At 43.1% G+C, this 27,286-nt stretch overlaps 2 protein-coding genes across 7 annotated transcripts in view; both read left to right on the top strand.

The window, feature by feature from the left end:
* The first annotated feature begins 919 nt into the window (after nucleotides 1–919).
* Nucleotides 920–3,876, top strand: LOC147240968 (uncharacterized). The gene is made up of 7 exons (XM_086194346.1): nucleotides 920–985; nucleotides 2,483–2,573; nucleotides 2,701–2,804; nucleotides 2,905–3,177; nucleotides 3,326–3,419; nucleotides 3,588–3,655; nucleotides 3,802–3,876. The coding sequence occupies exons 2-7, from the start codon at nucleotides 2,483–2,485 to the stop codon at nucleotides 3,874–3,876; spliced, it is 705 nt and encodes a 234-aa protein (XP_086050472.1). The 5' UTR covers nucleotides 920–985.
* Nucleotides 3,877–15,200: 11,324 nt separating this feature from the next.
* Nucleotides 15,201–27,286, top strand: part of col16a1 (collagen, type XVI, alpha 1) — a 72,516-nt gene continuing 60,430 nt past the window's right edge. For all 6 annotated transcript variants that reach the window (XM_086192842.1, XM_086192847.1, XM_086192845.1 and 3 more), the window contains exons 1-2: nucleotides 15,201–15,416; nucleotides 21,166–21,275. In XM_086192842.1, the coding sequence (XP_086048968.1) occupies nucleotides 21,200–21,275 (76 nt within the window). In that variant the 5' untranslated portion in view covers nucleotides 15,201–15,416; nucleotides 21,166–21,199. The remainder of the gene's footprint in view (nucleotides 15,417–21,165; nucleotides 21,276–27,286) is intronic.

Genomic DNA, 27,286 nt, shown 5'->3' on the forward strand with positions numbered 1-27,286 from the left:
GCATATTGAGAAATTAAAGAAGAGTACTTCAATCTGGCATACAGTGTTGTACTTTAATTTATTTTGATAAAAACTATATTTTATCAGGAATATTATAGCAGGTAGAGTCTTAGCCTACTTCCCTGACTGGGTGCTATGATTTGGCACCTGAAAAGCTCAGCTGTAATTTCAGCAAGCACAACAAAACATTTGTCGATGACCAAAACTAAAACGTGCGACCCTGTGAATTCTTCCCTGGTCTGAGATATTAACTTGTCTAGTTGGAAGAAGGCCATTAACAAAATAGTAAATAACAATTTCTTCTCCTGGAAAAGTTCCCAGTAGCCAGCATAAAGGAGTGTGTGAGCAGGGGCTCTTAGAAAAATGTCTTTTGTGGTAACTTTGATTTACTGTTATGTCTGTTTATGTGGTATGGCACCACAAAGCTTAACATAAATTTTTAAGATCAATTTAATGTTCATTTCATTTTAACACACATCTCTCTGTTTATTGATCCCGTGTAAACAGATGTTTCAGAGAGGGATCCAGTCAGTGGAAAAGATCGTCATATTGAATAGATTTTAAAAAAAAAATTGAATTAGAAATTTAATTCGTTAATTCTACATGCTTTTCTTTTGTAACGGTCCTCAATCAATCATTCTCTGTACTTTGTTGTTCTGCAGAATGCAGGTCATTGAGGAATCTTTTATTTTGAAAAAAATTATTCCATTGAACTCCTTTTGTTTTCCTTTAAACGAATACTTCCTGTCATAGTTGTGAAACCCCGCCCACTGGAGGTAAGCCACGCCCCTTTCGCCGGAAACTGCCAGGGATGATTGATAACCATTGGCTCCTACTTCAGTTGTTTACTTTTGAATTTCCCTGCTCTATATAAACTCTGAATTTAATCCACAGTCTCCATTTCAACCCTGGTTGGATTCTGCCACTTTGGGTACTGCTTCTTTAAGACTTCTACTTCATTTCACCACCAAATACTCTCAGACAGGTGAGTGGGTACCCAATTGAGAAGCCTGTGACAATCTTGTACCTCATTGGACGGTTAGACCTCCATAACTTGTCATTTCATAACCCAAGAGTTCTCCGCCTATTGAACCCTTTAAAGGTATTATTTTTTTCTTATGTGGTAAATCCAGATTTAATTGCTGTCCTCAGCAAACCAGAGGATAGATACCCAGAGCCAGTGGTTGGATGTCAGCAGGCCTTCATTAACACTCAAAAATACTTTCCTCTTAAATTATTTTTTTTTTGTCCTCATTTACGAGGATTCAAAATTAGTCATTAATTAAGGCTGAAGTTAAGCATTCATGTAATTTTTGAATCAGACACATTGAGAGCTGCTCTACTTTACTGACTCAGCGCCCTCAAATTAAACAGGGCCTTGTAAATCAAAACCTTTACTGATTAGAAGAGGACTATTAATTAATGCCAGCTTTGTGAGAGTGGATGACAGGAATTTTTCCTGGACAAACACAGATCCTGAAATGCATTCAAACTTTAGCACACATGAAGGGAAGCTACAGATGTTGGAAGCCGGGCGGGCTACACGGAGGCTATGCTAACCTTCGCTAAGCTAACTAGCTAGTCCGTGTCAGTCTCAGCTCTTATTGTCGGGCTGTGAGGAGGACAGATGTTAACTGTCTTGATTTAAAAGAAGAGGAACACCGCTCGACTTTGTCTTACAAAGTTCAGGATCAGACACCTGAGAAGAATGTCGCCGTAAGGTAATACATTTGATACAAGTTGATGGCGATCTGGGGTTGTTGTGGGTCTGTTAGCTTTTGTGGTTATGATTTAGCAGCAAGTGATCTGGAAACCAGCATTCATTTGGTGTCGGTGAAGGCATCGCGGTGCATGGATACATGTGCAGTGAACCAGGGACAGGGAGTGTTTGCTGAAGAGAATATTTTCAGGTGCTGGTGGAGAGTCTCAGTGCAAATGTTGTGTGTCTTGTGTGACATCCTCTGCTCTTCTGTAAGCGCCAATATGCCGGAAGATGTTGTTTTTTTCCTTATTGACTGAATATACATTCAGTTGACCAAAATCTACAGGTAAGAGCATGCCCGTCATCTTGTTAGAAGTGGGTTATTTTTTTTCCATTTTTTCAACATCATGTAAAATCACATGAAATAACAGGTGATTTTCAGGCTTTTGTTTGTCCCTTTTTGCTATCGATTGACTTGAGAAGATGCATCCCAGCAACAGCGTTGGCAAATTTGGTTAAAAAAAAAAATCCATAATTTTCACATATTATGATGTGTTGATAGTCTCAAGTGATTTGTGAGTTAAGCCAGAATTACAAGTGTGATTATCTGTAGTTTAAAAAAAAAAAAGTGTCAAAATGCAGGTTAACGTTGATTGACTGGATTGAAGATGATTCTAGTGTAGCTTCTTGTTGCTGCTTTGTTCTGGCTGTGTGTGAAAGTGCATCAACAAGGATTTTGTGATTGTATGGGTCACTTGGCCGTCATGCTCCTTCTTCTAGATGCCCCGTGGACGTGGCCATCGCGCTCCAGCTACAACCTGGAGGACAGTTGACTGGGAACCCCAGGAGCCCCGCCTCCACCATGGTGCATGTATGTACCCAGTAATTATAAGTAACATTACTTTGTTAGAGTCTGTATTTTAGTGTCCCTGTTCGTACAAGTTGTGGTTTGTGATGAACCTCTGGTTTAAGACTGTATTTTTTTCTTTTGTCATCAGGCTATGGTACTGGTTACCGGCATGCAGTGTGGAAATGGCCAATTTCTGCACTGACTGGAAAAAGCCACAAGCTGGTCGTTCCAGCGGAGACTCCAGACAAGAAGGTAGAACGTCATGTGGAATTTAGATCGAATGATTCAAAATGAAAAAGATTGTGTTCTTTTTTTTTTCCCCAATGAATTCTTTTTTTCCTTTTTGTTCCAGTTTGCGCTGATTGTCGGAGACTCCCACCTGCGAGGAATCGTGGATGGTTTCGTGAGGATGCCAGAGGGACGACTGACAGTTGGGGTGATGTCAACACCAGGGGCCAGCGCAGCTGAGCTGAGGACCGAGGTCCTCCATGCTGTGGTGCCCCGCTCACCCGAGGTGGTCTGTCTCCTGGCTCCCAGCAACAATCTCACGAGGAGCAGGACCGTCAGCGAGGCAGGAGCTGACTTCCTCAAGCTCCTGACCAGTGTCGGCAGTCGCTGGGGGAACGTACGTTGACTGTTTTTTATGCCATATTTATTGTAGTATTATAATTTAGAGTTAAATTTGATTGGTTGTATACATTTTAAAAGAGAGATTATTTATTAATAGGTATTATGGAGAGTTTAATTTCATCTGTTGTTGTTTTTTTTTTTAGGTCGTTGTCCTTGACTTTCCTCCTCGACTCAATGCTGATGTGGCTGACCAGGAAACTCTGCGTCAGGAGTTTCAGCGTGTGGCTGCACGCGTGGGTATGAATGCCTCAAATTTAGTGGTACTGAATGATGTATTTCTGTTCGGTTAGCTTTCTGTATCAAGAAGAAAACTTTGTAAATGGTTGTTTTAAAGCTTTTGCAGAACAGAAAGTATTTTTCATGGATGAGTTAATTTAATTAGTAATTATGTTTTGTTTTTTTAAGGTGTGAAGTATGTGCCTGTTGCTGGCCACTTTCCCCAGGAGCGCCGCGAGCTGTGGTGCAGAGATGGCGTAAGTAAACAGAATATTGTGACGGCTACAGGAAATGTGTGATGTACACGACTCTGTACTTGACAGGAGAAGTTCCTGTCATGGTGAATGTAATCAAAGTCAAGTGTTTGCTTTGATCAGTAATGTTGAACGTGTTATTCGTGAAGGTTCACCTGAGCGACGGTGACGGGATGAAGATTCTGGTGAGATTGCTGGTCTCTGCTGTTAACCTGCAGCGGTAGACAGCAAGCCAGCAGGATCCAGTCCCTCACAGACCCAGAGGTCACTGGTACCACAACCCAGCTCTGGGTGGAGAGAGGAGAGGTCAGGACAGGTGCAGGAGCAAAGACGTCTCAGGTAAACCCAAAACAAATGTTTAGATGTGATGGACGGGCGCTTTAGAATGATGTTTTAATGAGGTGATAATGCTGAATGATGATCCCCTTTTATTTTCCCTGTCAAGCGTGAGAGCCCCCCACCCCCACCCCCACCCCCGCCGCCTTGTCCCTCTCTTCTCCTCAGGTGGCAGCAAGGTCATGCCTGGGGGTGTGGTCAGGCAACGTCAGGGTCCTGCTGCCTTTCCGTCATGTCCATGAGACAGATGCAAGGAGACCAAGGTGGTCCAACTGAAAAAAGGTTGCCTTGGTGGAGCAGGTCTCTTCAGGCAAGTGTGTGTGTATGTGTGTTACTATGGCAAGGGTTAAGTGTGTGTGTGTTACTATGGCAAGGGTCATTTACAATTTGGTAAAGGCACTTAATGTCCTTCGTCCTAATGGCAGAAAAGACGACAGGCATACCTCTTTCATCTCTGCTGCATGAGAGACCCTCAGAGAGCAGCTCACCGCTAGTTAGCTTAGCACAATGACAAGTAGTAAATGGGAAGTGCTAAATAGGACTTTTGGCTTTAGTTTTAGTCTTTTTATTTAAAGCCAACAAACACATTAAAACATCAGTGACTCACTCCTCTAAAATATTCTCCTCTAGCACTCCAGGGGTTCTTTTCCCCTTCATTGCAACAGCATGTTGATACATTTACATGAGATTTATTAGCAAAATACATACTTTACTTTGAACTCACTTGTGAGTGACTGTGATATAATGATATACATTTGTAGATCAACATCAAATGCTGTTGCAATGAAGGTTTTCTTTCCCCGAATGCCGTAAAAAAAGCAAAAGACACCGGTAGAGGTACTTCCATACAACTGGAATGGGGTTCAACTCCCTGCGGCGTCCATGCTTATAAAGATGGCATTATTTACCATGTAGAAGTAATAACATTTTAAATGATCATTCATTTACTTTATAGGTTACTTAAGAGTGAGTACATCTTTCACACATGCATATCCTTTACACTGCAAATACTTTATTAAGGTTGTGAACATTGCTCGGGTCCAGGGGTCAAAGGGGCTTCAGTCACATGTCCACAGGAGTCTGCTGGCTCTCAGGCCACCAGGAGAGAAGGGCAGCAGGCCACCTGGGTGTGAAGAGACCTGATCTGGCTGATGGGAGTCGTGACGCTGCCTTGGCTGACCAGGTAGGTGTTGGGTCGGCCTCCACCTCCTCCTCTGGGTCTCATGCTGCACCTGTAAGCTAATGGGAAGTTCATGTTCAGCAAACATTTAAGAAGTCATCAAATATATTTTTCTCTGAATGATCTTCACAAGCATCAATACAACACGGGCTGGACATTTGTTTATTTGTTTATTTATTTGGATCCCCATTAGCTACTGCCTTAGCAGCAGCTATTCTTCCCGGGGTCTGCTGTGTGACTACTACCTTCTGCTATTAATAAGATTTTGAAATCTCAATCAGGAAAAAGGTCGTTTTAATGTTTTCTTTTTTTTTTTCACCAGAGTTGAGGCAGTTTTGAAAGAACAGCACTTGTTTGTGCCTCCGTCATGATTCAACCCAAGATCCTTCGCATTGATCGATTGACCCGATGAGTTTCACAGGAGAGTTTTTGGGGTCATAAAAGAAGCGGTTTGGGTTCTGACTGGGTTAATGGAGTCTGTGCAGTAGAACAGACGGACACGTGACAGAAGGAGCGGAGAAACACATTAAGTGTATTGCTCGTATTGATTGTGGTATTCACACTTTGAGTGTCTTTTTATGTAAGCGTGTATGTATGTGCAGCAGAAAGTCTCCTCGAGTCTGTGTGTGCGCTCGTGGGGCAGCTCCTGGAGTGTGTATATATTAGTAGGCATCAGTGTGTGTTCCCTCATCCCCAGCCTGCAGCCTAATATGATATGCGCACACAAACACGTACTTCATGGCTACGCTGTCTGAGTTGATACACAGACAGGGAAATCTTTGATGACACTAACTGGTAATATTCATTCCAGGTACGTCTTTGTAATCTCTTAAAGTGCAGTTTTGCATTTTTAAGCAGATTGCATGGTCATGCAGACCCTAGGCAATTAGGCCAAAGGAGTCTTCGCCTGTCTCCAGCTCTTGAACTAACTACATTACTTAGAGAACAAAGTGAAAAGTTTTTGTTTTTTTTTTTGGTGGTGGGGGGTGTTCATTGCTGCTTGGCTCCTTCGCACATCTGCAATAGTAAATACAAGAAAGTTTGTTTGGCCAGAAACTCAGCAAACAACTTCAAAACAATTGCATGCTTTCCAGAAAAAGAGAAAACCTGGCAGAACAAAAGGTTCCGCACCAGCTGCAACATTATTGGCAAAAAGATATTTGCTTTGTGCTCCTTCTCCATTATAGTGACTTTGAATTAACAACAGGGATGATTAATCCAATCCCCTGAAATTAGTTTCTTCAGAAATAGGAAAACAGTACGGGTGAAATGGCGAAGGATGCGTCTGTAGTCCTGGTGGTGCTACTTTGTGCTACAGCAAATTCTTGTTCTGGCTCAAAAACTCTACCCCCGAACCCTCTTCTCCTCTCGGTGGTGGTTAGCGCTGCTGTCTTGCAGTAAGAAGGTCCTTTATGGGCTGAGTCTGCATGCTTTCCTTGTGTTTATTTGGGTATTTGCCCAGTGACGCTCAGGCAGGTATTTTAATCATGTACATCTTTGTCTCCTCTTTCCATCACAGGAACGACAGGGAACCTCCATCCTGAGTCTCAACTTCAGTTTCCTGGGTGTCGTACAGTATTTGACTCCCATTCATTGATCAGTCCATTCATGCGCCTCATCCTGTCCTTTTCCCTACTCTTCTCCAATTGAGTTAAAACTAAATTCAAACTAGACTTGCAGATCAGTCTCCATTTAAAAAAAACAAAACCTGCATTGCACAACCAAACAAAAGTCTTCCAGATGAAACGTGAAATTGGGATTGTGGCACATGGGAGATGCAAACTTGCAAAAACGGTCCTACCAGCAATCTGCTTTCTGTAGGCCGGCCCAACCACTGCCTTTTAAAGTTTAATGATGTTTGTCATGCTTGCAGCAAGACATATTCATCATTATGCACAGGGTTTTATTAGGACATGACTCATCGGGCCACATGGACACACATCTGCCTTGGAGAACACTACAGGATGAGTTACGCTGGGAGATGGATGACCAGGGGGAGTTGAGGACATACCGTTGGTCATACGGAGTGAATTAGCCGTTTTGTCAGGGAGAAGGCAAACACAAGGGTAAAAAGTTCTGCCCCAGTCAGCAACTACAAAGGTATCTGCTCCCTCATTATTGACCACAAAGGGTAGTAGACCAGCACCATAGATTTCTTTCCTCGTGTTGCCAACAAATCCCAGAGAGCAGGCCAGGCTTGACGGATCAGAGTTGGTATACAAACCAACACTGTCTTTCATGTGCTGGGTTAAAAAAATTTAACAAAAAAATAACTGCTAACTCTCTAATGTTTTGATTAACTCAGAACCTCACAATGCTGTTTACTAAGTCTCTAGTTTGAGACAATTAGGTTAAGCGTCATTGCCGGTAAGTTCTTAACTAAATGCAAAGGGAATATGGTTTATTAGCAGCCGGTCTCTTGGCTGATGAACCCCCAGACTTTGGTAGGCATCGGTCTCAAAGAGACAACTTTATACTGAACTTTTCGTGTAGTCTTGTTAGTGTGTGTGTTTCGTGTAGCCTTTGTTAGTGTGTACAACGCGGAGAATGAATGGGCGAAGTTAGTAAGTGGGCTGGACTTCATCAGCCCGTGGGGCTGCACTTGCTGAGGCAATGACCGGGGTAAGAGTGACTGCAGAGATGATGAGTTGCAGGCGTTTGAGTTGAGCTGGTGATGTGAATGGAACCATCAAGAAGCTTTGAGTAGCAACAGCGCCACACTCAGCTACACAGACAGAGACAAAACAAGCTGGGGAACACAGGAACCCCCCCAAGGGAAAGGGAAGCACTGAACACATAAGAGAGAATGCTGGAGTCACTGTAGGGACCGTGACACGGGGAATAATGTGAACAAGGAAGCTGTCTGTTCAACATTAAATGTGGAAAATACATTTGGCACACAGGCCGTGAGACTTTGAAGTTTCTGTGCAGCATGTTTGGAAAACCTGATTGTGTCTGCGTCCAAATAACTGGAAGCAGTGAGCTCCCATAAACGTCTGGTAACCATGTCCTGGTGATCATGTGACCACACAAGCTTCCTGGCTCCAAGTGAGTGGAGTACATCAACTCTTTCCAAGCTGGAATGGAAAAATACTGCTGCAGCCCAACTGTATTTCTCCCTCGCTGCTCTGTACTACTTCTGTGTACGTCTCTTTGTATCTCGCTCCCTCTTTCTAATTAGCCTGTGTCAGCATATTCCACAGACCCATCTCCACCATCCTTTGCCCTTCGGACTTTTTTTTTTTTTTAATTTCTGGATGGAAAAAATGAGAGGACAGAGAGGAGGGGGAAAAAAATGAAGTGCTGTTGTTGGAATATGTGTCAGTTGGCCAAATAAGCTCCACATGGTCATCATGGCCAATGATGTGGCAGGCTTAATCTGCTTACACTTTATCCTTCTTCTGCGTTCCACATCTTCTCCCTTAGTAACAATCTTTATGAATCCCCCAGCCTATGTTTTATTGCGCTCTATTTTGTGTGCCCCCCCCCCCCCACACACACACATACACACACACCTCCATACCATAATACAGCGTCTAGCTCCAGCTTTAAAGTGGTGTGAGGCCATGTTGTAACTTAAGAGGCTGGTTTGCTGCAGCACTGGGAGTGTTTCAGTGCAGTGTTGGCGTTTTAACTTTATTCCGTGTCTTATTGCAGCAATAATGCGGAGCAGCAAACACACACGCACACGCACGCACACACACACACACACACACACACACACACACACACCGTTTTATTGATAGAAACCTTGGTTACATTACCAGTCAATACAAGCCGTGGTTTAGGATAGGAATTAAAACAATTTATGAGCACACACCTGTGTATCTGGCTTCTAAAAACAAGAGTCCCTCACACTAATTCAGTGTGTGCTGGACTGTGTTAAGGCTCAGTAGAAGCATTTGCTGCTATCCTTTTCCTTATTGATTGACTGATTCATATCGGCACTCGTGCTTGAAATAGAATCCACTCTTGAGTCTGCATTGAAAATGCAGCGTGCACTCACTGGATCCTTTCCTCTGCTGCGTGTGTGTGTGTGTGTGTGTGTGTGTGTGACTTTCCCCATGATTGTTTAAAGGTTCACTGACTACGACTCTTAAGGTGAAAGCAAAAAAAGATAAATAAAAGTATGCTTCTTTTTTTCATCTATGTCAGTCTCTTTTACCCCAACAAACCTTAACGGCGCCCGCCTCACCCATACCGTCACCTCCCCTCTTTCACAGCTCCCTTGCTCCCCCATCCCTCATCCTCTTAGGGGAGCGTGGGAGCATGCAGTGGAAATAACTGAGCCAATAAAGACACTGCCAGGATCCATCCTCTCCCTGTGCTTCACATAGTTACTGAGGGAGAGAAAGAGTGTATGCGGGGATGTTGTGGGGGTGGGGGGGTCAACTGCTTATATTACAACTGCACTGGATGGAGGAGGAGAGGGAGTGGAGAGTAAGATGCAGGGGGAGGTGGGCAAGAATGGAGATGAGGGACTGGAGAGATGGAAAAGACTTTGGTTGTGGGGGAGGCTTGAATATATTCTTAAATTTAAATTTAAATTTAAATGCAATATATTGAGATAGTTGTGACAATGCTGTGGTTAACGTCCGGCTAGTTTTAGGCACAGACGCCACTTGGTGAACTTATGGTTTGTGTTAAAATAGAAATAAACACAAGCAGCTGCAAATGTCCTGACCGCTCTGCTAAAACCTTTTTTTTTTTTTTTTTTCACCAGTTGCAACAGTTGCAAACGTCCTGAGGTCTTGCGCCTGGTTCACAATGGTGAAAGTTAAATATACGCACGGTTCTTTTTGTTGTTACGAGTCGAATCATTTACCTCACGGCCACGCGTGCAAACACAGAAATCCCTCAACGTCGATTGGGGGATGGGTGTCAATTGCTCAGTCGTTTTATTTTTCAGGTGACAAAGGTAATATTGTGCAGAAAAAAAAATCCATATTTGTATTTATATATTGATAAGTTTTTAAGTTCTATTAAGGGTAAAAACAGACAATAAAGCCCAGAACTCCAGAGGGTGAGGAGGGAATTTATTTTAAAGAGCTGTTGGTGAATGAGTTGTCCGTACCCACCTGTGCTGGAGAATCTGGTCATGAATTACCCCCCCAGAGGACTTTGGAACAGGTGTCAACCCTTCCTGTCACAGCAAAAAAAAAAAGGGGGGGGGAATGTTGGTTTTCTTAAGTTAGTTTGCAGCAGAAAGTGAGAAACCTCAGCAGTAATGAGAATTCTGAGGGGGCTCCCTGCGTTAATGGCTCCATAAATTGGGAAGACCTATTTAATTCAGAATAGGTCTTCTATTAAGTGTCGAACATATGTGTTTAAAACAAGGGCAGAGCAGAGCTGAGGTTGAGCAGCGAGGTAAACTTAGCCTGCTGACAGAATAAGGCTGGTTCCAGTAAGGCCTTGCCTTCTCGTAAATCACGGACCCATTTCAGACCGCCACGCGAAGCTGCCTGACTAGCTCATTGATTCTCCTTTTTAGACATTCTCTTCCACTAAGGGGTGGAACCTGGCCGAACCCACACACCTCGCACATTCTGTGTGGTTGTAATGGATCGCACCATCACGCACAAGCACACACTCATCCTTTAAAACGCTCTAAACATATTCAGAAGCCTTGCGGGCCCCATTAATTTGCTTAACAGCAGCCCAGACGCTGATTTGAGACGAGCCCAATCCAATGGGAACCCGTCCCTCACCCAAGGCCCTGCGTTTTACGATGATATCTCACTTGCCGATCCTTCACGGCAATCTTTTACTTTGTTTTATTGTTTGGGGTATTTTTTTTTTTGGTTTTGTTTCACGTTTTAATGATGAAGCATTTATGATCATGTTTCTCAGGGTTGTCATCATAATTTAGTCCCACCAGGGCGGAACATGAATGGCTCACATCCATGAGAGCTGGAGCGTTCACATCAATTCTCATTGAAACTGCAGTCACATGCTGCTCCATGGCCTAATTTCCTTTTTTGCATTGAAGAGCTATGGAGAATTGGAAGAGAAGACAAACGTGTTACCGTGTGATGCTCTCAGGAGGCCTCTGAAAATGCATTCTTTCATATTTAATAGATATCTTCAAGATGATTGGATCTTTCAGTCGTTTCTCTTTTTTCATCTTCTGAAACACACACAAACACTCAGAGTATATTTGAAGGAAGAGGTACTTTTTGTATGTATGTTTTGAAGCGAACACTACAAAGACAAAAACACTGACAGAGGGAACCTCGTCTGAAAAATAACATCTGGAAAGGCGTCTGCTAAAGTCTGCTTAATCTGTTTTATCACCCTCACTCCCAAAGAGTGGATCACAGGAGATTTTATGTGGGTTGCTGAATAAATTTGCAGTTTCTTAAATTCTTTTAAGATTAATATCTGCAGTACACCATTGAGCCGCGTGAAGGAGCAGCCACAGGAAACACTCGGGATTCCATCGCTTTCAGAAAAGGCTGATTGAAGGTATAATGCTTAGCTAACATGGTGTTTGCCTGCTTTTTGGGGACAATGAGTAAATGTAAAAAAAAAAAAGGCAGGCCAAAACCGCTTAACCTGTTTGTTGCAGCAACAGCTAGAGGTAATGTCACCTATACTGCCATCTTGTGGCGGTATGACCTAGCTTATTTTCTATCCATCCATCGTCGTCTTCCGCTTATTCCTTACTAGTAAGGGTCGCGGGGGGGGTGGAGCCTATCCCAGCAGCTACGGGCGAGAGGCGGGGTTCACCCTGGACAGGTCGTCAGTCCATCACAGGACCAACACATAGAGACAGACAACCATTCACACTCACAGTCACACCTACAGTCAATTTAGAGTATCAATCAGCCTCGTCCCCTCTTGATGTCTTTGGACTGTGGGAGGAAGCTGGAGTACCAGAGAGAACCCACGCAGGAACAGGGAGAACATGGAGACTCACACAGAAAGATCCTGTGCTGGAGCTGGGGCTCGAACCTGGAACCTTCTTTCTGTGAGGCGACAGTGCTGACCACTGCACCACCGTGCAGCCCCTAGCTTATTTTATCATTTCCAAATTAATTGATGAGAAAACACACCTAATGCGCCTTCCCTTTTTTTTTTACAACGTATCTGCACTTTGCTTAGAATTGATACTCGGCTAATTTAAAAAAAAAAAAGCTTGATTATTGATTGATACTCCAATGGTTTCTTTTTTTGATATGTGGGTCCACACACACACACACACACACACACACACACACACACACACAAAATTCAATTTTATCATCCTGGAGTTTTATCCTCCAGTGGAGGTTGTGAGAAAGTAATGCAAATTAAAAGGTACAACATGTATTTACAGATTGGGAGGAGTATAGATTACAATACCATGGGCATAAATGCAAATCTGTGTGTACGATTTCAAATGTGTGCAGGAATTATGTATCCAAGAGCTGTTTTCTCTCTTGACACCGGTGCTCTCGCTGCACAACACAAAGCAAAACAAGGGAGCAGCTTTGCAAGTTATTTGTTGTTTTTTGGTTTTTTGTTTTGTTTTTCTGAAGCGCTTAAATCAATAGGATTCAACCTTTTGTGAAGGCAGATGATGATGATGGTCCAAAATGTTGGGACCATCTGTATTGAGAGATCCCAGTCAGGAGTGAAAGGACTGATGAACCAGCTACTGTATTAAATTGACATTACTACTGAACCTTCGCAGGCGTGCAGCTAGCAAAACTACAACTATATGCTACTGACGGGTGCAGTTTTAACACCATTTTTTTTTGGGGGGGGGGGGTTAAGTTTATTTGCCATCCTCTCCAGAGAAAGAAAGGAAAATAGAAACCTTTCTCCCCTCTGTGTGCACACGAGGGAGCTGAGACTGCTAGTTAGCTCAGCACAATGAATGGTATGAAAGAGGCAGGTTGGTTATGCCTCTGTCAAAAGCTAAAGTTTGTCCTCTGTGCATTCTGGCTCAAATAGATGAGATTAAATATCTAGATGAGATTAAATATCTCTGTTGACCAAAAGTAACCCTCAACAATCCTGCGTCAAATCACTGTGTCCACTCCAGAAAGTAGTTCCAAGTAACTGAAATTAAGCCTTGAAGTGTGAAATGATTTCATCATGTATGTTTTGCACGCCCCTGGTCATATGAATGCAGGCATAGGCCATTTAAAAAAATTATTTAAAAAAAACTGTATTTAAGGACTCTTGACAGAGGTATGCTAACCTGCCCAATCCATCCATCCATCCATTTTCTTCCGCTTATTCCTGTTAAGGGTCATGGGGGGGTGGGGTGGGCTGGAGCCTATCCCAGCAAGCTACGGGCAAGAAGCGGGTTCCCCCTGGACAGGTCACCAGTCCATCACAGGGCCAACATACAGAGACAGACAACCATTCACACTCACAGTCACACCTACAGTCAATTTAGAGTATCAATCAGCCTCGTCCCCTCTTGATGTCTTTGGACTGTGGGAGGAAGCTGGAGTACCAGAGAGAACCCACACAGGAACAGGGAGAACATGGAGACTCCACCCAGAAAGATCCTGTGCTGGAGCCGGGACTGGAACCTGGAACCTTCTTGCTGTGAGGCGACAGTGCTGACCACCGTGCCGCCTCCCTGCCCAATCGCTCGCATGAATTGTGCTAAGCTAACAAGCAGTCAACTGGCCTCTTTGAGTCTCAGCTCCTCAAAGCACCAACAGAGAGGAGGATGAGGAGGACGGCAAACAAGCCTGTTTCTCCTAAAGTCGTGTGTTCCTTCAATGACGTTAATTGCTCGCCACAAATCTTCAGTTTGTCCCCTTCTCTTCCACTCCATTTACCTTCCTACCTCATTCATATTCACACCCACTCATCCTCTCTTATCTCTACGTCATCCTCTTTTTATTCCATACTGCATATACCGCTCCCATTTCTCCTTTTTTACAGATACAAATTGCATCCGTTCCGAACCAGACCTAAACTGATGAACTCGCCCCCACGTTCATTCCCTTCCTAACATCCAGTACTTCCTCATATCATCACATTACTTTAATAGTTTTGCCAGTAAATACTGTTTTAATGCTATATATTCAGCAATGTATTGAATAGTGCTTACATCTCAAATAAGGTGATGATGAATTTTATTTTGGAACCCCCCCGTGTGCGCGCACACACGCACGCACACTCACACACACACGTCCACTGTCAGTAGCCAGTTGAGTTCACATCCGGGTGAACATGCTGTTCAGAAGGTTGACAGCTGCAAAAGTCGTTGAATCTTCTTGCTCCTCCTCGTTCAAAGCAAGCTGTTGTCCTCTTCTCATTTCGTTTACGTGTTGTTCCTTTTCCACGGTGGAGGTTAAAGCTAATGAGAAAGTGAAAGATAATGGCCTGGTAGAGGGGTGGCCTTCTCCCCAGAGGATGCAAATAAATATCTTGAAGGTGTGAGCACCCCTCGGTAACTACCTATCCAGGAGGGGAGTAACAACATAAATCAAAAGCTGAAGCCATATCTATTGGCCTGCTGAGCTATTTACTTACTCACAATAAAGGGGGTGTGGGTAGGGGGGATTTATGTGGCTATTAAGTCCAGTGTTTCTGAATGGTCAGAGGCGGCATCTGAGGCCTCTTTATGGATTGGATTCCATAAAACCCCACGTGATAAAACAATGTGGAAGCTGTGAACTTGGCCGTCAATCAAAGCAGAATATGATGCGTTTATTAGTTTTAATGGAGTAAATTCTTCCGGCGCAATAATCCTTATTTCCTGACTTAATACAGCGCTTTAACTGAGGCAGTAGGGCATGAATCACACACACACAGGGAAGAAGGGAGGAGGAGGAGGAGGAGGAGGTGGGGGTTAAGAGAGATGCCCTGGGCTGCTGCAGCCCTGTGGACAAGGTGATGTCAGCGAGGAATCCCCCCCCCCCCCCCCCCCGCCCCCCAAAAAAAGCCTTGGGAGAGAGGCGTGTTGAAAATAGCCAGACAGGGAGATAGGAGGGAGGGAGATAAAGAGAAAAAAAGTAATGGGAGATCGAGTGACAGGCTAAAGAGAGAGAAGAAAAGTGAGGGAGGGAGAGTGCACAGAGCCATAGAGGGGAGGGGAAAAGTTAGGACTAATTTTTACCCGAACTTTTTTTCTTCTTCTCTTCTCTCTGTTGAAGGAATCTGAAGACTAAAGGGACCAAAACCTCCCAGGATTACAACTGAATTCTCTTTCCATCGGAGCCCCTCGGATACAGGCGCGTTTATTAACGGAATTCATGTGGTCGCAAAGTTGTGGATTTAATCAATAACTGAAGGAAGGTATGTTTCTGATATGTGTTGAGTCGATGAGTGATGGCGATGCTTTGCCAGATGGTTCTGCCAGGGATCGTTGCTGCAGAGGCTGCTGCTGTTTGCGGTTGTGAAAGTGAAACTTTCAAAGCAAACTTTTGCAGGAGTGTTGCAACAGGCTTCTGTACTTAATCTGGGAACAGCGCACTGCAGATGACCACGTGATTTCCAAGGGATGACTGTAAAATGACTGTAAATCCTCTTTCGAAGGGACACCTATGAGACGACAAGTTAAAGTTTAAAACAGTCGGTGAGATGCAAACTGACTACAACCATTGTATTTCTCGAAACCGTAACTGCTGGCAATTTGCTGATTTTCCCCTCCATCCAAGCCAGGTTTTTATTTAACACATTACTGACCAAGCTGTTGTAACTGGCCATGTGGCATGGAAAAGCCACCACGCAGCAGCAGCAGCAGCAGCAGCAGCAGCAGAGTGATTCAGGATCTGCTAACATGCACTTCTGGCGATATCACCTCCCTCATCTACCTTGGAAGACAAGAAAGTGCTGAGAAGGAAGCTTGAAAACCACACACACACATCTGCTTTCCTCATTACTCAGCTATCCCGTGTTTGCTGCCTGCTTCACCCCCCACCATCCCACTCTTTCCCTCCAGAAAGCCCAGAGGGGCTCTCAAAAGTTTTCGACTGCAAAATATGAATCAGCTTGATTCTGCAGCGTATACATGATTTATTTATTTACTTATTCATTTTAAGGCAGAAGTAGCATTCTGCTAACCTGAAGAGATGCTTTGCTAAAGGGATGTTTGAAGTAACTCACCCCGCCAAAGGTGATGGTCTATGACTCTAATGACCTCAGCACCATAAACACTGACACAACATGACATGTTTTTATAGGCCAACCTGGAAGTTAGCATCACTGCGGGTTCCCTTGACCCAAAGCTGATGAAATTTGAAGATTATTGCTGTAAATGAGCACTCTGGCATACACAAGTTTATTAGATAAAGATGTTTGGTTCAGTGGCGGCACGGTGGTGCAGTGGTCAGCACTGTTGCCTCACAGCAAGAAGGTTCCACGTTCAAGTCCTGACTCCAGCACAGGATCTTTCTGTGTGGAGTCTCCATGTTCTCCCTGTTCCTGTGTGGGTTCTCTCTGGTACTCCAGCTTCCTCCCACAGTCCAAAGACATCAAGAGGGGACGAGGCTGATTGATACTCTAAATTGACTGTAGGTGTGACTGTGAGTGTGAATGGTTGTCTGTCTCTATGTGTTGGTCCTGTGATGGACTAGTGACCTGTCCAGGGTGAACCCCGCCTCTCGCCTGAAGGCTGCTGGGATAGGCTCCAAATGTTCAGATGTTCGCGACATCTGTAGACTCATTTAGCAACTCATTCACAACTGTTAAGACACATAAAAAGCTTCAAAATTCAGGACTGTGATATTTACTAATGAACCAAACCTTGAAATATATGAAGCTTGTGTGACCCCAGACCTTTGTTCTTGATTTAACTGAAAGCCCATTCAGAAAAACCAACTGACTTTGAGACCAGGGAACCACACATTTAACAACGCTTGCTTAGTTCCAGGTTCCAGGGCTCATTCCAGCACCTCTCTACTCCAGTAGGTCATTGAACCTGCACATACAGTACAGCTGTTGGACATCACCTACAGCATTCAGTTCCAGCTGTTTGAAGTGTCCTATTGTTTTTCTTCTTTGCTTTTTTTTCTAAGCTGTAATTGTAGTGGAACATTAGGGAAAAAAAGCTGAGGAGAAGAAGTTCTTGCAGAAGGCTTGTAGCCAGCTACTTCGCGTCATGTGTGGAGGCCTCATTCGTCATAGTGTACACGGACGGAACGTGTTCATAGCGTGTGTACAGTTCTGCGAGGCATTCTTGAGCAGATGCCCAGGGAGAGTTGTTTGCATTTAACACTCCCTTCTTTTTTTCCTTCATCTGAAACTGTGCATGTCTGCTTCTCATCCTCAAATATTCAAGCAAGGGCCTTGAACGAAAATGTAAGACGAGTGAAAACTTGCCTCAGCCTCACTTAAGTGCCGTTCAGGTTTGGATATCGCCCCTGCCAGTTGTCAACTTTCTATTGCTCCCGGTCAGTGGATATCTGGCGCGTCTACCAAAACCTCAGGGTGTCTGTACTTAGTTTAATTCACTCCTAGTTCCCTGTCCTAACAGGCCTGCATTAAAATCTAAGAGCCATCACTGTCTGTGCCAGTGTGTGTGTTCATGACACATTGGTTTTCCTTCCATAGGACTTGAAGCAGTTGCCAGTTGGCATGAATTAGTCAACCCTTTCAGACTTTTCTGTTTTTACTGCAGTGCAGAATCGCGACTTTACATGACAATTTGTCAATCAGTGGTTTTGTGAATTCCATGCTTGCCGAAACAGGATGAGCAGAAGTGCAACTTCAATGCAGCAAACATCAGTCCTGTCCCTCGAAATGAAGTAATTGCAGTTGTTTTATGTGAGTACCAATCAGTGTTGAGTTTGGCAGCAAAAATGCCTTGAATGAGGTCCTACAGGGGGGCGGTGGCAGCATTTGACACATTCGTACGCCGAGTTGCAGATTACGGAGAGGAAAATCAATTCCATTGCAGTGATCTTGCCTTGATAAAAATCACCAGTGCTCTTAACGTTATTATGGTTTGTCAGAGTTGCTTTGATCAGAAGTCAAGGAGCCTCTGTTGCTAGCTTCTGATGCTAGTAGCTTAGCTGAAATCATCCACTTTTTGCTCTGAGCTGTGTATTTACATTACTTACCCGCCCCTTGTTTGGTCTCCTCTCATTACTTTCCTGTCATCTCACACGTGTTGATTTGTTATGGGTCCTGCTTGCAGGATAGATGCTTGAATTTCATTGCTTTTTGGGTATTGAGTAATTCATTGTTTCATATGACATATATAGACCTATTTGCTCATGCTTTTGAATGCCTTCGACATGCAGCCTAGACCTGTGTTTTTCACATTGCTATTCAGACCACGTCCTAAAACGCTGCACAAGTTCCTGTAGGGGAAAGCTGCCAGGTTTTAAAGTAGAAGTTTCTGACTGTAAAACATTTAACGGGAAAAAAAAATCCCTCATAATTCTCATGTTGTGACACGAGCAGTGACCTTGAGTGCCCTCTAAATGTATTCAGTGTTGTAGCACCGGCTCTGTATACATCTCGTATCTCTGACTGCGCTTCTCGCATCTGTTACATTTAAACATGTGCATGTCAATAATTGTATACATAATGCAGAATCTGTACGTTACCACTCATATCAGCTTTTACTGCAGCCCCCAGACACACACACACACACACACACACACACACACACACACACACACACACACACACAGAACACTCACAGTCTGCTCTCTCTAAAGGGTTCATTTTGGGTCACTAGCCTAAAGATAAAGCTGAGCACCAAAACCATTCTTAAGTGTGTGTGTGTGTGTGTGTGTGTGTGTGTGTGTGTGTGTGTGTGTGTGTGTGTGTGTTTCTGTATGTGTGAGACAGGGCAGTGGAGGTTGGAACCAGATATCCTAAAATTGAGCTGTCTATCAATCATCTTGCTGCAGTGTGCTGTGAGCGATAGTTGGAAAAGCAGCAAAAAAAATCTTGTATGACTGACACATTTCTGCAGGGTTCTCCTGTTTCAACAGATGAATGCAGCCTAAACAGTAGGCTTGCTGTTATTTAATCATCTGTCTCTGGAAAGCTAATAAGTAATTCCCTCGTCAGGCTATAGAAGGGATATATTTCACTGAACTCTAAACAGGCCTGGTGTTCCTCCAGTCAGCGGTGGCGATGATGATGCTAAGCACAAATAGCCTCCATTGTTATATAAGACAATCTCATTGTCCATGTACAACACAAAGTATTTAAGCCATGAAAAATACTGGAACTGAAAGCTGAGCTGGAAATAGAAAATTGGCAATTGGTCTGGACTTAGAAGGAACCTCCAAAATTCTGAATTCTCCACGCTAGGACCAGGAGGCAAGGTCGTGTTCTCATTGTCAATGACAGTTGTGTCTCGTCTTCAGGCTTTTGGCTGTTGGAAGACTTTCAAATCTATCATTGTTTTCCTTCCTGTACTGGCTCCGTTCTCAGCGACCCGATCACTCCGGGGCCTGCTTAACAGGCTCGGGGCCAGGCCTGCGGCAGAGTCCAGTGGCCTAACCTCCTCCTGCCTTTATCTACCATAGCCAGCTGCATGGACGTGAAGCTAGAGAGCAGCGAGAAAAGAGAGACATCCTTAGCAACGCATATCAGGAGGCCTATTAAATTGTTTTGGATTATAGCCAGATAATAATAGCAATGAGCTGTAACTTTTCCTTCAGCCTGTGATGCATTATGTATGATGTACTGTGTGAACTTTGTTATTATTGTGATTATGTGGCATGAAGCCTGTAATAATGGCTGCAGCTTTAGAGTGCTCAGCTCAGCCGTCTGGGGCTTTGATTCCACTCATCCAAGTACAGGGGAAACTTCTATTTTTTTTTTTTTTGACAATTGCTCTTCAGCTCGCCTTTCCTTTTTTACATGAAAAGTGTTCATCCTGTCACACAGATAAATTGTGCATGATTATGGGAGATCAGAGAGCAAATGTCTTCTCTTTAGGCTGCAGAAATGTTAACCTGGCCTTTTTTAAAGTAAAAACAAGTCAATGAAACACACTTGGAATTGAATGCATAATTCACAACGCAGGACAAGTCGAGCTGCCCTTGTTATTCCAGAACATAATCTGCAACTTTGTCCTGTATCACATTGTTTGCATGCTACAGGCAGCCAGGTCAGGCTAGATGCTATTCACGCTGTGTCAGTACTGCCACATTATGTACCCCCGGGGGAGTGTGGGGGTCATTTCTCCTAGCAGACAGGACAGGTGTGTGTACAGAGACACAGTCTGCTCGCTTGCCGTACCTTCAGGGCCCTGCTGTACCTGTAAACACTGCAGAGTTATGGGGTCCTCACACATGCTGAGGGCAAGTCCAGGTCAGCTGGGATGTGTTTATGTGAGAGTGTGGGCGTTGCTATTGTGTTTATGAGTGAGCATTCTCAGGGAGAGAGAGAGACAGTGGAGCCAGATGATGATGATTATTTAGACGTGGCACGCATTTCAATTGGCGCGCGAGTGTGTGTGTGTGTGTGCTTGTTGTAGGGCCACGTGGAAGCATCTGGTGCGACACAACGATGACTCCAGTAGAATAGCTTCCAGATGTATTTGTGTATTTTGGCCCCATAGTTCCTCTGACTCAGGACCAACCGGCCTGCATGATGATTTTTTTCACTCTTGTGTGTTTACATCACTTTGGTGTCTTGCATGTACAGTTTGTTAGTGTTTACAGCAGAAGTTTTCTTTTTGACTTTAAAAATGTTTCTAGATATGGTCATGTTTTCATATTTGCATGCGTGTATGTTTGTGTGTGTGTGTGTGTGTGTGTGTGTGTATGACAGCGCGTCACAGCTGCTTAATGAAAGGCCACCCAGATGGACAGGATAATGACTATGATCAGACTTTATAGAGTTACACTTCTTAATGAGGGACATTCTGGTTAATTCATATGCTGCTAACAAAGTCTGCATCTTACCACGTAATTAACACATCAACTGTGACTGACTCATAAATATACATCAACCTCCATTTAGAAGTCAAGCATAATGTGCAGCTGTCGACAGAGAGATGGCTAGGTGGTATGCTGACAGAATCTTGACTTTTTTTTTTAAACTTTCTATTTTTCTGTTTTTTTATATCCATCAGCCGGTGGCTGAGGTGAATTCCGTGGAGTGACACCATGTGGCTCCTCTGCTCCTCCCTTACTCTGCTGGCCCTCAGCTTCGGATCATGTGACACGCTGATATCAGAGCAAGGTAGGTTTCCTCTTCCTCCCTCAGGTCTTGAAGATAGTAATGTCTTGTTTTAACGGATATGGAATGAAAAAAAAGGACGGTAAAAGGGTAGCATTTTTGAGAGTCAAGTTCCCTCGTGTTATGTTCCACAGCATAAAATATGTTGGTAAAACACTCTCATAATTTCAAATTATTATGCGGCAATTACTCATGAGTGTCTAAACAAGGTTACAGACGTTTAAATCACGCATCCATTTTTCATTCCTAGCCTGACCTTGGCTTCGTGCCTCTACCATTGAACTATCATTTCAAGAATCACTGAAGTGATTTTTGTTGAGGGAACCCATGGTGATGCTAACTTCCAGGTTGGCCCACAAACATAGAAACATCATCCTGGTGGCCCTGCATTAGATAATGGTGAACACTGATGAGAAGTTTAAATTATCAAGTACTGTTTGGGCAGTTTTCACCTTCTTATTCTTTCATGGTTTCTATTCTGGTTTTTTGTGTCTTTAGTTTTAGTTTTTCTGGTATTCATGTGCTTATTTCCTCCATGTTTCTTGTGTATTTTCTCTTTTGATTTTGAAAATGGACCTCCTGTACACTTCTCTTGTTTTATTTCATGTCTATCGTGGTGCTCAGCTTTGTCTGCACCTCTCTCTTGTTGTATGATTAGCTCACTTGTATCTTATAGCTAAGAAGTTCTATTTTAGAAGGGTAACCTACAGTCGCCTCCTGAGAATCTACTCAGTTACTACCGTCAGATTACACTAAAGTGACAAAACAACCTCATAGATCATAAAACCAAATTAAATTAACCTCAAACATCGGCAGTTAGCTAACATAATTTAGCTAGCTAGTATGCTAACACTTCATTAGCTTTGCTCAAGACAAATTTACTAAAGTACTCTGTGAAATAGCCGTCGTTTGAAATCACAATCACTTGGGTTACTTCTTAAATGAACAATGGAGAAACATTTTTACTCTTGGTACAAATACATTTCTCATCTTTCGACTAAAATGATAGCATGACAAGTGATGTTGCAGACAGGCGTTCACTGTGTTTTCCCACCTGAACGCCTGGTTTGTTTGTTTTCCAGAATAAAACTCCCTCTCCAGTACCTGCTGATACCTGACACCTGCTATGTTTGGGCCCAGCAAATGTGATGCTAGCTTTATTTAAGTATCCTTCATTTAGCCACCATTACTGAAGCCCGTAAATATAAATGCCTGTAAACACCACAAAAAATGGTTAATTGCTTCCAACTTGCAGCTTTTTTTTTTTTTTTTAATTTCAAACTTAAGCTGTGTGCTTTTGAACCCATCTGAGCTCTGTGTGTGTGTGTGTGTGTGTGCCCCGTATATGATGTGGCCCACAGCTACAATCAAAATGGAGCATAATTACAGCGTTACAGCTTATGCTTATGTTTCGGTGGCACGGTGGTTAGTCTGAGGCAAAGAGGAGTCATGCGTGTGTGATTTGCGGTTGTGTTATTCTTCATGAGCCGTCAATCATTCTTCCCTATGTGTATTTATATAGAAGTGAGATGATTTTAAACATGTTTTTGTGTGCATCAGTGAACGATGCAGGACTACCTCGTTGGGGAAAACGTGATTCTGTTTGTGTGACAGAGAGAGAAACAATTGAGAAGCAATTGGCAAAGAGGTGAAACTAAATCTCTTTTATCCATGTCTCTCTAAACTGTCATGGCCCCCCATCACTCTGTCTGTGTCGTCTCAGCGACCAATCTGTGATATCACTTAGGTGGTCGATCAATCCTCCGTAGCTTTTGGAGCTCTGAAGGGAAGGGGACCCTCTCAGGAGACCCAAACAAGAGCTTTTTCAGAGGCACGAGTCATCTTGCAGCTCCCCTGAGTCCTTTCCCCCAGAGGTTGGAAGAAAGTGCTTTCTCAATTGCAGCTATAATATTGTGTCATTGCAAGCACAAGACACGTGCACACGCACACACAGACACAGACACAGACACAGACACACACACACACACACACACACACACACACACACACACACACACAAACAAACAAAACCATTATCCTTTTAACTCATGTAAATCTCTACATACTGATAATTAGCTAACATTACAGCAGTGGATCAGCCTGCTCCCCACAGTTAAATTCAATTGCTTGATTTCCCTGCCTTTGGGCAAGGTGTTGCTGCAGTGTTTTTCTGTATCATAGACCCTCCTGAGCCTGAAGTAATGGATTTATTTATTGATTTGTTTTGACTTTGTTTCCTTGTGTCTGAGCTAAGTTGTATGGTTTCTTTACAAATGCAGTAAGAGCTGCATTTGTAAAGAAACGGAAACTAAAATGGATAAGCAGCCTACAAACACGCTGGTTAGCTCTTTCTTTGAAACACACGGTTAGATAGACAAATCTGTTTGTCTGCAGTGTGTTCCCTACATAGATTCATGACCATCTGTCACAATATATACAATGACCTTCGAATGTTGTTTTTTTTTTAATTTTTCAACTATTTCAAATGCTGTTTTAGCCAGCATTATTATTAGCCATAATTATTATTATTAGCATTATTAGCCAGCATTTAGTTTTTACACAGCACATTGATGCGCTCCATCTTGCACAGACTCATGGATCTGTGTCATGCGTGTGAAATGAGCATGTGAAATGTGTGAAATGAGACAGTACAATTCTCCTCATGATGGAGCTCTGCTTGTACAAATACAGCCACCAACCCTCCACAAACACACTCCAAATTATAAAACAACCTCACCCTCAAACTCCAGTGTGCCTTTGTTTCAAAATTAAAGAAGTGTCCTCAAGGCGCTCCTGAGATATCACCGTCTCTAATGAGAATGAGCGACCAATATAGTGCACGTTTGAGGGGACAGTGAACTTGACCTTTGTCCTCTAAAATGTTTTAGATTCATCCTTGAGTCCCAGTGGATGTTTTTGAATAATTTTGAAGAAATTTGGAGTCATTACATTTAGGGATTGCCCAACCAGGGACTGGAATTGGAATTGGCCGGTTAGACCTGCCCCAACCAGTGACCTGCCAGTCAGTGTCGCGTTCTTACGATTCCTAACCGCTTGTCGGCAAACCGCTTCCTTGGGAATAGCAGCAAGTCTGTTTTTGACGAACGGCGTGTCAGAGTAGATCCAGACGGACAGGAAATCTCCACTCTAAGGCCATGGTATATCAAGCCAATTTTCAAAATAAAACACCATGTGCAGGCTTCTGATCGCGATAATAGACCCTGAAAAGGACACAATATAAACATGCACGCTACGTGCACAGGGTAGAAACACATATGTACATCAAGTAACAATGAACACGTCAGCAGAATTTGAGCAAGCTAACAAAGTCAGCGGGCAGCTGGAAGTTGCAGCTGTGCGGAGGCCCTCTGACGGCGGGAATTCAGGGTCAAGTGTGCAAGTTTTTCACTGAGTAATGGGGATATAAAGCTCACAAGTTTTAAAACACATAAGGACAAAAATGAACAATAAACCTAATCTAACTCTTTAAACTCCATCACCCTGTTGAGCTTGCCTAGTTTGAGGAAGCTAACAAAGGGAAAGCAAATAAAGCCAAGAACTAACCAGCAGCCTCTCCTGTCCTTCAGTGGCTGCTGCATTCAGCTGCTTCTCGGTATTGGCAAGTCACACTAACAAAAAAAAAAAATCGGAATCGGCGAATCCGGTACATCTCTAATTACGTTTCCCGTTCACAGGCAGCCGAGCGCATGATTGTTCTCCAAGAACCCTGGATAAAAATGTTCTGAAGCCATGCTCATTTTAATCACCATAGCTGATGGGTATCCTAGCTATGCTGAGCCTGAAGCTCCAATTTAAACAAAAAGCTGTCCGCTCAAGAATCTGTTGAGTAGTGTTTTTCTCCAAATTCAAAAGGCTTATTTTGCATGCATGTCAGACATCATTAACGCAATAAGAAGGAAAGCACAGCATAGAGTACAAAGGGTGGCAAATATGAACAGATAATATTAAATATGTGTGAGTATTTAGACCCATTTTCCTGATAATCTAATCCAGCAACAGAATTTGAGACCTCTGATTTCCTGTCTAAGTTTGTTACTGTTAAAAAATTGCAAATGTGCGTGTGTCATGACTCCTGTCTTTGAGTGTGTGCGCTTGTGAGAGTAAAATGAAATTGGGCCAAAGGCTTACAAGAGGAAAATGGGTGAGCTCATCCCCCTAAAGCGTTGTGTTTTAAGTCTTTCCACTCCTCTGTACTGCAATTTTATCTCTGGAAAACAACCAGGAATGTTCTCCCTTGTCTGTCTCGTTCGCCGAGAGCACAAGTGAGACGCTCTCCCTTCTCTCTTTTCCTGTCTCAGTCCCTCCTTCATTTTTATTACCCTTTTAGTCTGTCATTTCCCCCCTCATTTTTACAGTCACATAGGCTACGCTGAATCATTGCACTGAATCAGCTACATCACCCATCAAACCCGTCTCCTTTCTGTGAGTTTAATAGATGGGGGATCTGGAAAACTCAGAGAGAGAATGACTTTCTGCTGATCAGTAGCCTGCTCCAATTATCTGGCAATGTTATATTATAAAGAACATTCAATAACTAGAATACCCTCTCTTGTTAAAAAAAAACACACACACAGTGAAAACACTTCTGACCTCTTTTACTTAATGAAAGAACTCTCTCAAGTGTGTTCTCAGACAAAAACAGAATTAAAACTCCGGTTTCGAATGACACTGGGCATTAAAAGATAAGGCTATTCCAAAACCCTCTGAAATTTCTTAAAGATCATGTCCTCCAAGATGATAGAAAGGTCATATTTTGGCTGGGATATTGCAGTAGGTCAGCTCCAGTTGTGATATTGTGCATATATTTGTCATAATTTACCACTGCAGTTTCTACTCAGTTCGTTCAGGGTTCACCAGGATCTTTTACTCAAGTGCCCTCCGTGTTTGCGTGAGTCCGTCAAAAAGTTGTATCACTTCTCTAAAGACCTTAAATGTCCAGATTTGTCTACCTTTGGCAAGGTGGAGACTTCAGGGAGCATTCCCAGCTGCATGCCGCACCACTGCCAGTCTAGTATCATTACCTGCTTTGGCAGGACTCAAACACAACCCAGCAAAGAGGAAGTGAAGCCAGCCAAAACTATCCAATCTCTTTAAGGCTGCATGCAGCTACTAGCAGGATGCTAGACATCCCTGGTACTTTGTGCTAATTGGCTTGTCAACAAGCAAATGCTTTCCTTTGATCACAGCTTGGGAGGAAATGGGGTTCAAATTCTGCAACGTGTCCTCTGCCAAAGTGCTTGAGTCCACTAAAACATCCTCAACCCTCTAAATTATGTAGAAACAGCTTTTTTCACCAACGAGAATGAAAATAACCACCATTTGTGCACCAGAATGTAATCGACTACAGCTTAGTTTTAGCCATTCATTTAAGTGTCACATGGACAATGAATTAAAACTTGTTGGCAGAAAAAGCTCAATTAGAAATGTGAAAAATTGCCACGTACTCCTCACTCACTGAAGACTATGCAAATATTCAAATGTGCCTCACTGAGACGTTCCTTTTCAGTGGAAGTGCTTTGAAGACATTCAAAGAAAAGTCCTGTATTTTTCATCCTGAGCTCTAGTTTTTGAGTCAAAATGATGGATAGAGACCCAAATTAAACATGCACACTTAACAAACCATTTGCAATAACCCATGTCAAACATATTCAAGTCAGATTTTATACAAACAGTGAAACTGATCTGAAACTGAACAACTTCTATACATAAATCATTCTGCACATGATCAAATGTTCTTGTAAATATAACCCAAGCACATTTTTGAGTGGATACATTTTGAAGAAAAATTGACGGGTACACAAAGCACTTGTTGAAATGGTCCCCTAAGATAGCAAGTGTAGACTAAAAATATCCTATTCCTCACTGGCTAAAAAATCCAAATAAAGAAGTTACCGGTTCAAAATGATGGGTCTTTTTCACAGCAGCCATTTTGACATGGAATAGACACAGGTGTTACGAAGACCATTAGTTAAAGCTCTCTGCCCATACAGAGG

This window comes from Aulostomus chinensis, chromosome 22 (genome assembly GCF_037954235.1).
Source record: "Aulostomus chinensis isolate RoL2024-O1b breed Wild chromosome 22, RoL_Achi_v1.0, whole genome shotgun sequence".
NCBI lineage: Eukaryota > Metazoa > Chordata > Actinopteri > Syngnathiformes > Aulostomidae > Aulostomus > Aulostomus chinensis.

Bases quoted from the DNA above. Each gene is read 5' to 3' on its own strand.
- LOC147240968 (XM_086194346.1), top strand. From the start codon at position 2,483: ATGCCCCGTGGACGTGGCCATCGCGCTCCAGCTACAACCTGGAGGACA. The intron at 2,805-2,904 runs GTAGAACGTCAT...TTTTTGTTCCAG, and splicing joins CGGAGACTCCAGACAAGAAG to TTTGCGCTGATTGTCGGAGA. The intron at 3,420-3,587 runs GTATGAATGCCT...TGTTTTTTTAAG, and splicing joins GCGTGTGGCTGCACGCGTGG to GTGTGAAGTATGTGCCTGTT.